Raw genomic sequence first — 14660 nt, 5'->3', positions numbered from 1 at the left:
CAAGTTCTTATTAAATTGGCATTTATTTTCCCCGACTCTGGGTCACCACATTTTGAACTCTAAAGGCCCAGCATTTTCCAGTTCTATACGGATACTGAGTGCATGAGCAATTATTGATAGGATAGGGGAGGGGAAGGGCAGGGCGAACCTTGATTTAAATGCGTGATTGAATTCTTTGTTTTGTTTTGTTGTTGTTGTTTTTTTTTTTTCATTTTAATGAGCGTATGACATCAGATGATCTATATTAATATATTGTAGTTAGCTTGAATTGTGTGATTGCATTCTATTTATTTTTTATCGTTTGGTTGGTCTGTGCTGGAGGATTGGCAGCATGTGTCAGCAAATCGGTAAGATTTGCACTTTTCAATTATATTTAAATAATTCCATCTTTATTATATAGCCATGGAAGAAAAGAAAAAAAAAAAGAAAAAGAGCTCTGACACGACGGAGACGAGCCCAGTTGAGCCCTTAGTGTTACGGTTTTGCAGTAAAATGTTCAGAAAGGCAAAGCACAAGAGTTTCAACTGCCGAGCACAAACTCGGTGTGCCACACCTACTTAGTTTTGTTCAGCATCTTGGTCATTTGCAGTATATACCTGAGCTGTATATCGGGCTCTCAGAGAAAATCGCCTTGTTTGACTGACGGGACGCTCTTTTTCAGATGGGCACTGTGTTCTCCCTGAAAAGCCTTTTTTTATGTTCTTCGGAGTCGATTACGCTCCCCGTTTCTCTAACCACCAGCAGACCACTGACACATGCTGAATGAAAACTGACCTGGGACGCAGTTTGCTCGACACACACGACGCGTGTTCTGCTCCGCTACAGTAAAGATTGTTGCCGCGCCGCAGAGCTGCGAGCTGTGCTTTTACATTGTGCTCAGATTCAGACGAGTCCTCGTGCGAAGACTGCTTCTCGCTCGCTTCTTCTAGGAAGATCTAAGTCGCTTGCATATGTGCAGTCGAGCATACGAGTTACTCCTTAGTGACTGCACAGTTTGAAATGGAGCTGGAATGTTTAAAAAGCCACACAGCAGTAGCACAATGCATGGCTGGAACCTTTAGGTTCAAGTTAACAGGATTCTACAGGTTTTTTTTGGGTTTATTTATTTTATTTCTCTTTCCCAAATGTAAATAACATATTGCTCCTATTCATATAGTATAATCTTAATGTAGATTTTTTTGCCAGGTAATTCAGATGGCGGATTAAGGTGAAGAATAGTACTATGTGTATTAAAGTGCTTTTCAGAATTATCCAAAAATTTAATGAGCCACCACTGGCACTTGTGTTTTCCCCCAATTTAGAAGTTGTTCGGCGTGTTCGGTAACCGGCCCCAGCACTTGTATCTTCACCATGCCGTGTGGCTTCTGTTGTACAAAACTAGATTGTTAACAAGCCCTTCCAGACTTTTAACATTACATAGTAACCCAGTCCATATATTTATCCTGTTACTGAAGTCTATTTATAGCATAACGGTAGTCCTGAAAGCTAAGAAGGCCCATGTGAGGTTCGGGGGGGAGGGGGGGGTGGCTCCATCTTTTCTTCATTCAAAGTGTCCCAGTACATGTTGCTTGATCTTGATGATTGAATATTTATGAAAATGTGGCAGGAAAGCTGCAGGGAATGTGCTGGCATGCTTTTTCAGAAGAAGCCAGCGCACATGTGTTGGATGTGGATGACACTTTCGCTTGTATCCACAGGATTTAACGTTGGGGCCTGGGTGAGTTTGGTCTTGGCTCCCTCATTAGATTTCCTGTTGAAGTCTTGGCGTTTTTGATGGACATGTCTGAATGATGGCACGATGACTTGACACGCCAACACCAAGACTATTTACCTGGGGTCGATTGAGCATTTCTAACCCCCGCTTGTGATTATTTTTTTTCCCCTCCATCTCGCGTCTAGTGAGAAATTGAAATCCAAATGGAGTTCATCTTGGGTGACGACAAGGTAATGATTATCATGTTTATGAGGACTTGTTGTGGGTGCCGCTTTGCATACTTACACAGTTCTCAGACTTGAAGGGTGAGTGCTGGGTTACAAAAAATTGTTGCATGCAAAACATTCAGTTTTGCCTTACAAATTAATGCTCCTTTCATAGAGTGAGTATGGTATGTTGGATGGTTGTTCAGCTGCCTAAATCCTGGTATTTTTCCTGATTTACACTTGATTTCTATTGATGCTCATATCAGTGCCCCAAAGCTTTCAATTTTTTTTATTTTTATTTTTTTTAATCTATATGAGCAGTTTGAATGTAAACCACCATAAGTCACACAATAATGTGTTGTAATGTCATTCATCAAATTGTCCGTCACTCATGTTGACGATGCCCAGTTGTCTTTCAGGTGATGAGGGACAGTTTAACCACTAAAATAATTTTGACCGTGGGACTCGGCACCAGCAATTAGGGTTTACCAAACCTTAAAAAATTAATCTATATTGGATCAGTACACATTTTCCTTCCGTTGTATTGATTTGTCTTTTGCTGTCCTCAATTCTGTCTTTAGCACAGCATTTCATAATCTACGTCCTCATCGTGCAAGAACTTTGATAACAGTGATAAGCCTGCGAGGGATACAGCCTGTGGTTTCAGTTCAGTCTCGCTGCAGAAGTAAAGCCGAGAAAATGAAAATAGAAGGCTGTGTTCATTCTGTGTTCCAAGACGAGCTGTAGAGATAGCAGATGAAGTCTACATTGTTCAGAGATGTAGTTCTTGTCCCCTCTCCCTTGGCACTCCAGTCCCCCAGAAACACCACCAGATATCTTTTCATTTTGTTTTTTTTCTTTTCAAAGTTAGGATTGTATGATGTGTAAGAGTAAGTATAAAACAATAAAATCGCAAAGTTTATTTTAAATTACACTTGTATTTTGTTTTCTTCTTGTTTTTGATGTTCGTACATAATTGTAGATCAAATGTTCAGCCCAAACAGAGCTTTGTATTTGACACAGAGTGTTATTACATGCACCAGTGATGGCCTCTTTAGACTGGCACATCGGCGTACTGTGGCCCCACTGCTATTGTACTTATTATTGTGGTATATTGTTCTCAGATTCGACAAAACACTGTAGGTACAAATGACTCTGTATAATAGCACATAATGTGCTTCAGTGCGTGCTGACACTTAGTGCTTGTCCAAAGGGAACTGTTTGATTTTTATCACGTAGAGAGCCCCTAAATGACTACTGTTGTCTTAATAGATGTTAAATGCCCCATTATCTCCAGTAAACATCCTCAAAGTACAAAACAGCCATTACTGATATTTTCTTCATTGCTCCTCCTAAGATGGCACTTAGATTTATCTGTCAGCTTTAGTTACTTTACAAATATAATAGGTATATTTATATATATATATATATATATATATATTTAATATAAAAGGTAAATACTAAAAAGACTCAACAACCTGATAAAGAAGGCTGGTTCTGTTCTGAGGACGACTGTGGAACCTCTGGAGACAATAATGCAAAGAAGGATTTTGCATAAAATCAAGAGAATTATGGACAACCCTGAACATCCTCTCCATGAGACTGTTATCGGAAAACAGAGTCTCTTCAGTCAAAGGCTTCTTCAGTTTGGATGCAAAACGGACCGCTACAGGAAATCTTTCCTGCCCACAGCCATCAGCATCTATAATAACTCCTTGATTTAATTGAGTTACATTAACATTTAATTTCCCTCTGGGATAAATAAAGTATTTTTTTTAATTGAATAAGGAGTATCCACACAATATCTATAGAGACATTAAACTTGATCTTTCATCATACTTTAAACTGTCCAAAAATGTATACAAGCAGCTTAAAAAGGCCTGACCAAAAAGGCCCCGTGAGTATCAGAAGTTTGACATCTGCTTTGAAAGTAGTTGAGAGCAATAGTGACAGCTTTAATGCCCCGTTTTCTGAAATTTTCAAACCAATCATCTGATTTATTCCAAAATAACAATTACAGAGCACCTTCTATACTTTTGGAACATCATGTAATAATTTTTACGCACTTATTAAAACAGTTTCCAAACGGTTCGGTCTTTTTGCAATGCTGTATTGATGCAGTACTTATATCCAAGTAAGGATTGTAAATACTTGTTCCACCGCTTTTTTTTTTCCAAGGTCAAGTATCGGTGAAGAATAGGGTGCGCAGATACATGAAGTATTGTTCTTTAGTAATGGCAAATAAGTTTCGATATCACACGCCAGCAAAGATTATTTGTAAGTAAGTTATTCAGTTCCTGGATAACTGATTACTAATAAGCACTTCGTTCCAGTGGATGATAATGTTATCATATTTTCTTCAAAAGTGCAATTTAACAATCGAGTTCAACTACGTCATCTTCGGCAGCGTCGTCACCCAGACTGATAACCGGTTTCCCTTAATTGTCGAATGGAAACTTCGTACGTCATTTCCGGTCAGCTGTCGCTTCCGGATACGGTGTAACTGCATAGAACTGGGAAAACACTGCAGGTACATGGATTAATGAAAAGGGCAAGACGCTATCCATGAAGACAGAGAAGGCGCCAGGACCGTCCTGAGTTCCTTCAAGGAGATATATTCAAGCGTCGGAAACTGTGTGAACAGTGTTTTTACGGCAGTCGTCCACGAGCGAGCGTTGTCTCTATTGACTAGCCGTGTTTATGTCTTCTTGCTAGCTTAAGCCAGTTAGCTGGTACGCAGACAACTAGCTTCTCTGTGGAGTGATAATAGGACTTGTCGCTTCCGTTTTCTGTGATATAACACTCCTTTTCTTTTGCAGTAGGAAGCAGTTGTGTGCGCGTTTGATTGAGACTGAAAAGCCTCAGAGTGCGTCGGGCTAGAGAGACTCTTCATCTCGACTGACAACAGAGTTCATAAAAACTAAAAACAGAAACGCGTAACTGAAATATTCTGGACACGTTTTTGGAAAGACGCAAAGTATCTGAAACCATTCGTCATCTTCTCTACAAAATGGCTGGAATTTGGACTTCAGTCACCTCAAAGAAAACACTCCAGATAGTTTGTAAATAACACTTCCCTGTCAGCCGGCAGGCTCCACTACTTTTTCCTTATTTTGCTGACAGGGCACTTAAACAGTATCCTTTGTTTGGATCAGGCTGAAGTAAAGGACGGCCTACTTTAAAAAAAAAGAAAAGAAAAAAAAGAGTGTTTGTTTCGGCACAGTTTATTTTTTGCATACGCCAAGATCTTCACCTCAACAGGTAAGTCTGCTGACTACTGAAGGTTATGCATGATGTAAGGCTGCTTATGTTTGCTTAGGTACTTAGGTTTACATTCACTTGTTGCTTGGAATTAGAAAACATCTTCAGCGTCAACTTTCATATTTCCTCAAATATAGAGAAAATATAGGGACCAATTTCAGACTTTTCTCTGCCAATCTGTGTTGTAGATGTCTTTGTTACACACAGTGAAGCCAAACCATCAGGTATTAGGAGACTGTTCAAACTGAGACTAAATCTAATACACCTAATCTTTTGCTGTCATGGGTTGAGTCTCCTTTGAATCTTAACATTTAATCCCCTCTAAGTCAACAGGCACAAATGTGTATGATATATCTTCATTCCTTTTAGATCTATGCTGTCTTATTCTGTATTCTTTTCATGATGAATTATTGGTTTTCTTTCAATATATTTTGAAACCCACTGTGCTTTAATTGCTCATGTGTTTCAACAAAAATGTTGCGCGTGCTCAAAAACTGTCTGCACAGTCAGCTTCTGTGATAGCTTTTTGGACTTCTAAAAATAGAAATGCATAGCTTCTTTCACAATTTTATTGGGGTGTAATAGATTGCATTTTTTTTTTCTTTTTGACTGAGTTGGAAATATTCCCTGTCTTCCCCTGTAAATCTACATTGTGCCATCGCAGTTCGCAGACCCCGAGGTTTAGATGCCTTTGTCAGAACAACTGTCCAAAATGCAGTGATAGTCAGTTTACAGTGGTGGAAGAATTACAAACCAAACACAGAATAGAGAAAGGCTAGATAATGTTTTTTTATGTGAATAGATAATCAATGTATATATTACTAGTATTACACATGTTGCAAACCTGTTGAATGAAAAATGTTCATCATTGCTGTCACCCCGGGAGTAAGTGCCTTGTACATTACATTGTAATAAGGGTCTCATTGTGTTGGCACGGCAGTGGTGTAGATTCATTAGCACAGTGATCCTCTTGTCTTCCTCCTGCACAGTGAAGGATGAATGGCCTCTCTCTCAGTGAGCTCTGCTGCCTGTTCTGCTGCCCGCCCTGCCCGAGCCGCATAGCAGCCAAGCTCGCCTTCCTGCCCCCGGAGCCCACATACACCTTTCTTCCAGACCCAGAGGCAGGGCCTGCTACACCGGGAGCGACCGGGGCGTCGAGCCTGCGGGCACGAAGCGGAGCATCGGTCGCTGGAAGTGGAGCTGCAGGGGCCGTGGAAGGGAGATGGAAGCTTCACCTGACGGAAAGAGCCGAGTTTCAGTACTCCCAGAGAGAGCTGGACACGATAGAGGTGTTCCTCACCCGCTCCAGCAGAGGCAACAGAGTCGGCTGCATGTACATCCGCTGTGCACCTAGTTCCAGGTGAGTAGTTTGAAAGCTTTCCCTAACAGTCTGGTTAGTGTTTTAACGGCATGTTTCTTACTTTCTTGACCTTTAACACTCATTTTATGGCAGTGAGTCACACTTCCTCTGGAGCGTTGAAGCTCCCCTTCTTTCTTGTCAGTGCTCCTCTGCACACATCTAGATCTCCTTCCTTTACTGGTTTCCTTGTTGACTCAGCCGACTCGGAGATGTCTCTTCCTGCTTTTCCAATGGATCACTATATTCATATATTTTTTTGGATTGAAAATCCGGACGTCACACTCACTGATAAGATATGAATTTACTATGATCCAGAGACCAAATATTCCCAGCCACGTTTTTTTCTGTATTGCAGGTTTGCTTAAGTAAAAGTATCAGCAGTGTTGGGTACATGACCTTATGATAGTGACTTAAACATTAAACAGTGTACAAGATATAAACGTTCAGTTTGGCACCTTCTTCTCTGATCTGAAGTGTTTATGGTTAACTTACCTAATCAGTCATGAGGAAATGGACAGATTTATATTACAGTCCATGTTCCCTGTATTAATAGCCATCTAGAATTACAAAGAATGAATTCACTGTGGCTGTGATATGGCAGACACATTGTTGTGCTTCACTCTTGATCGAAAAGGCCAAAAGTAAAGCCGTGGGCTGCAGGAGTTCCCTGAACAAAACCACTGAAGGAGAATTTCAGAACCGGTGCGTTTAAAAAAAAAAAAAAAAAAAAAGTATCAGATTCCACTGGGAAGTGGAGCATGCATTCATGTATAGCAGGCAAAGGCTAAATACCCAGAATTTATTGTGGATACTTTGCTTCTCAGGTTTCACAGAATGTCTAGAAGTAAGAGTTTCTTGGCTTGAGTCCATCGTGGTCAACCGATCCACCAACATGTAGCATTTTTAGATAAAAGCGGACAGGCTCAGAGTCCAAGCGATCGCTTCTTGTTTATCTTAACAGGTTGCTCCTTGTTCCCTGCTCACTGTAGTTGCAGGTTCACTTTTTTCCTTGCACAATCAAGTGTGATAATGTTATTGTGTTATTTCTGCATGAGCGTGAGTTAAAGTAAAATTTTCTCTTGTTCCTTTTTATTTGTGGTGTTTTCATTATTGGTAGAATGAAAAAGGTTTTTTCACGATTCATCTTTTTTGAAAATGCAAAGCTTACGGCTCGTTTATGTAAAGCATAAAGAAGCAAATCTCTCAGTTCCGTTCACGGTGTAAATGATACTTGTCTGCAGGCATCTTCTGTTCACTAATATTTCCTTTTAAATTTGTGTCCACTCAGATTTACCGTGCTCTTCTCCCACGGCAATGCAGTCGACCTCGGCCAGATGAGCAGCTTCTACATCGGCCTCGGCACTCGCATCAACTGCAACATCTTCTCCTATGACTACTCGGGCTACGGCGTCAGCACTGGAAAGCCCACAGAGAAGAATCTCTATGCAGACATCGATGCTGCTTGGCACGCCCTGCGTACACGGTATGTTATGATGAAATGGCCTAAGATGTGCTATTCAAGGCAAGACTTACTATGCCTTCTCAGTGTGTTTAGATTAATTTGAAACTGAATTAAATTAAATTAAACGGAATATCCCAAAGGGAAATTATGCAAATTTCCCATGTAATTTCACATGAAAGCGTGTTTAAAATGTAGATAATTTAAGGACCTGCAGCACAGAGAGAAAAATTAGTAATAACTTAGGGGGTCATAACGGAATAGTTTGCTAAGATTTGGCGAATCGTGTTGGCAGAGGTTGTGATTAGGAATGAGCTCAGATTAGGCATATCAAAGCTCAGAAAAGTCCAAATTCAGAAAAACTACCGTACTCTAAGCTTAACTAACTCTAGATATGTATAAAGTTACATGAAACTATTTTTTAGATCACTCGATTGACTGAAAATAGCTTTATAACTGCTTTGAAAAGAATCTTAATTATCACTAATGAATGAATAATCTTTTTTTCTTGGCCTATGTTTGGCTTATGTTTATAAGGTTTACTTTCTCCATTTTAACCAGGTATGGCATATGCCCAGAGAACATCATCCTGTATGGACAGAGCATCGGTACTGTTCCCACTGTCGACCTGGCGTCTCGGTACGAGTGTGCCGCAGTTGTTCTTCACTCACCTCTAACATCTGGGATGAGAGTCGCCTTTCCTGAAACGAAGAAAACCTACTGCTTTGACGCTTTCCCCAAGTAGGTATCTGCAGTGTTGGTTCCCTCTGTCCCCTTGTCCTGTATGTCTCTCTTTCATTACATAAGGTGTAACAATGGAAAAATAACATTTCCAAGAAATATCCTGGATGAAACTAAATCCGTAACAGCTGCATAAATCACATTATTTGCCAAAGTGAAATGTTAATTGCTTTACTTTGTGTCTCACTGTGCTCCTTATCGCGATGGATTATATTACAGCCAAACTAGGTGTTCATTTAGACATGATACTCTCAGATTACAAAGACTTTGCACACAAACTGTGTGATTGCCTGCTGCCATTTTCACACGATTACAATCCTGCCAACAGGACAGGTAATTGTCTCTTGCACTTACACTAGTGTGTCTCTCTGTGCTCTTTATCACTATGGATTATATTACATTTGTCAAAGACCAAAATCTGTGGAGAAGAAACAGCTCCTACTTTTGCGTTGCAGTTCGAAAGGTTCCTGTTTCTTAGTTTGGCCTCTGGTTAGTGTTTTTATATTCCTTTTTACGCGTCAACAATAGATGTGGCCTGTGGTATTAAGTGTACCAGCTTTTTGTTTGTTCCATTTTTGTGTTAACAAAGCATTTCTTCAAATTTGGGGCAGAGTGTTCATTGCATCTCTGGGATAAACTCAGTGGAGATTGATGGTCAGAACTTAATGAGACAGGCAAAACGTGTAGTTGATGACGGTTAAGGTTAATGGCTCAGGCAACAAAACTGGAGGCACCCCATGATCGAGGTATTGTTTTTATAGTTTTATTTAATGTGAGCATTTCCCAGTCCCTTTTTTTTTTTTTTTTTTTTTTTTTTTGTTATGGGAAACACTGTACACACTTTAACAAGAGATTTTTGTAATGCCTTTGCTCCCCCTATTTTCTATTTTTAGCATTGAGAAAGTGTCAAAAATCACCTCCCCGGTGCTCATCATTCACGGGACCGAAGACGAGGTGATTGACTTCTCGCACGGCCTGGCTCTGTTCGAGCGTTGCCCCAAGGCCGTGGAGCCTCTCTGGGTGGAGGGAGCGGGACACAACGACATTGAACTGTACAGCCAGTATCTGGAGCGCCTGCGCCGATTCATAGGACAGGAGCTGGCAGTACAACATGCCTGACCATCAAAACTACTGTCATTATGTTTTCCTTTTTTTTTTTTCCTAGTCCACTTAAAGCCTCACTAATGTGGATTTTTCTTCTTTTTTTTTTTTTCCCCCCCAAGAGTCATCTAAACCGTCCCGCGGCTTACCATGGCTTCCAGGAGTGTGTAGGGCTTCACACACTGTTTTTTTTTTGCTTCATAATCGGGACGCAGTAAGCCTTTAAAGGGCCGTGGAACAATGGGACGCAGGGGAAAGAAAGAGTGTCTTTATAATCCGTGTGTGTGAGTGTGAAAAACAAGGTTTAGTCTTCTTTTTTTTTTCTCAGAACTTAAAACAGTACAGCTGCTATGTGTAAGCGTAGCGGCCAATGTATACTATACTGTGCAATAACATGGTCAGTGTCCACAGTAAAAAGGGTTTTGTTGATGTTAGAGGAAGACAAGTTAACAGAAAAACTGATAAGGAATCATGGAGGTCAGTTTTCCAGCCTGCTCAGACAGTGTGTATAACTTAAATAGCAGGTTCGGAGTGACGCATGAGAAGCACTTTTATTAAAGAACTCTGAAACGGGGAATATTTTGGTTTCATTTTGAAATGGCAACAAGATTCTAATTCTGATTTTGCACAGAATCGCTTCTTTCTATTTACTCGATTGTTACTACACCTGAACAGTCTTGAGCAGTCTTTACAAAAACAGAATAAATCTTGTTGTCACGTTGATTTAATTCTCAAGTCGTTTTTGTGGCTTTGATCGGTTGGTGGAGCATTGGACTGCGAGTTTTGGAGTATAAGTCTAACAATCTGTCTCCCTCATTATGTGCACTGTGGGGACGGGCAAAACTGGTGTCCAGGTCTGAATTCCTGGAAAAATGAAGATGAAATGTACATGGATTTGAGTTTGTATTTTGAGTCTTTATTTTAGCTTTTTCTGTGCTGAATATTTTTGCTCAGGTAACCCTGTTTTAGACATTAGGAGTCGGTGTGTTCCCCACGTGTTTGTTTATATATTATCTGCTAAATCTGGGCGGATCCATAGAGCAGAGATTTCAGATAACAGAGCCAAGTAACGAACCAGACTTTGATCCTCAGACGAAGGTACAGATTAAACAGAGTTTGGAGAGCCGTGGAGTTCCGTGCGTTCTTCTCTCCATCGCATTCGGATTCCCGTAGTGGAGCGAGATCAGCTCCCTCCTGTTCCCGCACTTAGTGGGATGTCTGAGACTCTGTTCGCCCCATCCGTCTAGTTTTAGTCTCGTTTGTGTCCCACACCTGTAGATCACAGCTGTCGACACACTTCCTGTTTCTCTCGGTGCCTGGAAGAGCGAAACGACACTAAAATTAAACAGGACTTGGCTGTCTACCTCGGGCCTGTTCTGTGGAAATCTTTTTAACACTAATATCACTCATGTTTTTTCACTATCCTGAGACGCACTCCTGTCAGCGTGGACAGTGAGTAAAAACTTTGGAGTTGGCTATTTCACGATACACTTGAAAATGGCTGGGCGATTTCCTCACTTTGATTATCAATGTGCTTCACATTCTGATAATATCAGGCATTCCCACCATTGTTCAAATAAGCACAAGCATGTTTTATTTTTGTACGGTAACATAGCTCCTTAGTTGTTTTACAGCTTTAACGCTTCTGTGAGCGAAACAGCGTTGGCACTGGCATTTCTACTCACTGCCACTCTGTTATATCACCAAGGGAAACTGACTTCTTGTAAATGGAGAACATCTTTTCCAAGTCTCTTTCCTCAGTGTTTTACAGTCTTTTTTCTAAGAACTGCCTTTAATATGTGTCTGTATAGCATAGCATATCGTTACTCTGCTTCACCATACAAGTGGTATAGTCTATTTTCTAGCTGCAAACTCGACCGTTTGCCCTGGTGGTCTCTGTTGGAGACTGTTTTCAGCAACAATGTTGTACAGGATCACCTTCTGGCTTCCCCGTTCAGGTCAGTTTAGGTTGACTCGGAAGCTAAACCATAATTCCTCCACTCTGTCCCTTTGTGTTTTTTTTTTTTCTTTTGTCTTTTAAGATTGTGCTGTTCTGAGGATGTCATGACAGACTTGATAAACCACCAAAGTTTGATACCACAACCAAATTTATTGTGATGTTTTTTAACCTAATTAGTTTTATTTGACCGTTAGACTTCGAGGGATGCAGTATTCTTAAAAGTGTAGATGACTGTTTCTTTAAAGAAATGTGGCCATTTTCAGGTTTGTTTTTTTTTGTTGTTTTTTCATGAATTCATGAACCAAAGTTCATTTTTAGCTCTTCATCCAGTTTACCTGGTGCCTAAACGTTTTGTATCTTTACAAGCAAAGGCAAAAATGTTTGAATTTAGATTTTTTTATTTCTAACCAGCTTCTTATTTATCTGTCAACATGTTTATCCTCTACAAATCTGGATAGAAAATGTCAAATCCTCAACTCGTTGAACATGTCTTAGCATATCGTGTCGCCACGGAATGAACACCACGAAAGAATCAAATTCTTATTTTTTTTCTTTCAAGCTGTTTATAATTGATCGTTTCGAGTAGGAATTCAGCAAATTCCTGCTCGAAACAACAAACCTGTGTGTGTGCGTGTGTTTTGAATATGCTTTGGGAAAAAAAAGTGTGGGAGGTGGTGAAATGCCTTGACAGAGGGGGGGCCCGAGCAGACACATGAAACATCTTTTAGAGCAAAACGTGTGGATTTCTGTTGAGGAGTGGTCTGGGTGTCACGTTCATATACTCTCTTCCATTGTTTATTATACTGACAAATGTTTAGTTTTTAAAGGCGTTGTCTTTTTTCCAAGAGTTAAAGAGATTAAATCAATAAAACATAACCAGAAGTTAATGGCTGTTTTTTTTTTTTTTTTTCCCTTTATCCCTGCGTGTGCTTACATGTGTGAGAGAAGAGCATTTTTTTAAAAAAAAATTTATTTTATGCAGGAATTTAATTTTATGCGTCTCATTCAGTCCCTGATTTTACATTCATGCCAGTCCTGGCACTCTGTGAATAAGACCTGTCTGTAGTGAAAGGCTTCATCGAGCTTCACAAGGAAGACCCCTGAAAGGCTCCAATGAATAATTGGCTGATTTGTAAAATGGGTTTTTAATTGCAAGGGTGTTTTTTTTTGTTTTTTAAACTCATCTGTAGAGTCACATGTTGAATGAGCTTATTAACGTCCGTGCCAAAAAAAAGGTTCAGATGATGAGTTTTAATTAAACGAGTACAAGGGCTTGGGCCTGTCCCAGCCTCCCATCGCTGTCTGCCACCATGTTGAGTTGTTGGAAACGGACAGATGGATCGTAAGCTGCGGTCACCCTCCTCCCTCTGAACACACACACACACACACACACACACACACTTGTGCCAGCTCTTTTTCAGTAGACTACATAAACAATCTGGTGTCTCACTCAAATGCTCTTACGGATTAAGCGCAGCTGTGGCGGTATGCTCTCCTGCGTAAGGCCAAGTTAGTGCAGCCTGACCTGCTGTGGCAAACACAGCCACCACACTTTCACACAGCCCCGAGCACGAAAAGCTTTGCGTGCTGACGCATATCGGTATGTGCCACGCCACAACAGAAGAGTCTAAGCGAGAGTTGGAAATCGGAGAGCTGCTGGGAGAATGAACATTCGCACTTCACTGGATTGTTGGCCTGACAGAAGGGGAAGAAATGTATGTGTTTGCTATTAACCTCCATATTTCAATGACCAGACTGTGACGCAAGTCTGCAGATAATCTGCTAACATTGATGCATATTGCCATTCAAAGTCTATAACGGTGATCTGTATCAGCTTTGGATAGTACATAATACGCCCTGACATGACATTTGAACTGCAGGAGTGTCCCTCAAGCTTATCTAATCCATACCCGATAGATAATAATCCTGAACTGATGTGGTTCAGCGTTAGCAGAGACGGATGGGTCTCTCCTTCCTACTCTTCCATTGGTACTCATTGCCCTGTGCGTTGTGCCTTTATCGCTGATATTCTATCTTTTTGAGATGTACTGTGGTGCTATTTCTGCTTGGATTCACTTGGTGAACTTTCAAGCACAGAGTTGCCTCCAACAAATGTAACTGGATGAAGCACTGGCCTCAAATCATAAGCAGTGTGCGACCGTGTGACCACGCTGTTCAGAGCGATGTCCTCAAAACCACCAGCACCACCTAATGTTCAACAGCTGTTAAAATGGATTTATTTTTAAATCCACCTATGAACAAATAATTGTTATTATCCTCTAACACAAATGAATTGTCTTTGTTTTGTTTGCTTTTGCACTACAACCATTTTTCGAACTCTTTATTCATGTGTTGGGGGTTTCTCTTAATTCTTTGATTTTAGGTTAGTTCTATTGGATTAGTTATTTCTCCTCTTTTGAATACTTTCATACATTTAACATTTGTATCCTTTACTTACTGTTAACACACAACACGGTCTCATTTTTGACCACCCGTCTCACTCTGTAGCACGACACGTCGGTAATTAAATCGACTTTTGTTTAATAAATCAAAGCTTTGGCTCTTTGCGTCTTTCTTTGTCATTTTCCATTTTCTTGGTTGAGTTCGTTATTTAAAAAAGATGTTTAGACACGCCCTGCAATGACCAAACGCCCAAAGATAGGAGTCATTATAGACTATAAGGTTTACAGTCCTTGAGTTGAAAGGCCACTGACTGCTTGTCGGATTTCCACTCGCATGACTTGTTAAAAATCGGTGATTGCGAGAAAGTTGATGTCAAACTGATCAAAAAATCCCAGTATTCACAAAAACATAGCAGCAATATCAGAAAACACAACTTGTTACGACTTCTTGTTTAG

General features: G+C 40.4%; 1 protein-coding gene across 1 annotated transcript; it reads left to right on the top strand.

Moving 5' to 3' along the window:
* The first annotated feature begins 4403 nt into the window (after window positions 1-4403).
* On the top strand, window positions 4404-14355 carry abhd17ab (abhydrolase domain containing 17A, depalmitoylase b). Its single transcript, XM_075485192.1, has 5 exons — window positions 4404-5181; window positions 6171-6541; window positions 7830-8024; window positions 8562-8741; window positions 9635-14355. Exons 2-5 carry the CDS (start codon window positions 6177-6179, stop codon window positions 9858-9860), a joined length of 966 nt encoding a protein of 321 aa, XP_075341307.1. The 5' UTR covers window positions 4404-5181; window positions 6171-6176; the 3' UTR covers window positions 9861-14355.
* The last annotated feature ends 305 nt before the right edge of the window (window positions 14356-14660 follow it).

Source organism: Odontesthes bonariensis, chromosome 15 (assembly GCF_027942865.1).
Source record: "Odontesthes bonariensis isolate fOdoBon6 chromosome 15, fOdoBon6.hap1, whole genome shotgun sequence".
Classification (NCBI taxonomy): domain Eukaryota; kingdom Metazoa; phylum Chordata; class Actinopteri; order Atheriniformes; family Atherinopsidae; genus Odontesthes; species Odontesthes bonariensis.
The sequence above is the reverse complement of the archived record's forward strand: the minus strand, read 5'-3'. Positions and strand labels throughout refer to the sequence as shown.

Bases quoted from the DNA above. Each gene is read 5' to 3' on its own strand.
- abhd17ab (XM_075485192.1), top strand. From the start codon at position 6,177: ATGAATGGCCTCTCTCTCAGTGAGCTCTGCTGCCTGTTCTGCTGCCCG. The intron at 6,542-7,829 runs GTGAGTAGTTTG...GTGTCCACTCAG, and splicing joins CGCTGTGCACCTAGTTCCAG to ATTTACCGTGCTCTTCTCCC. The intron at 8,025-8,561 runs GTATGTTATGAT...CATTTTAACCAG, and splicing joins TGGCACGCCCTGCGTACACG to GTATGGCATATGCCCAGAGA.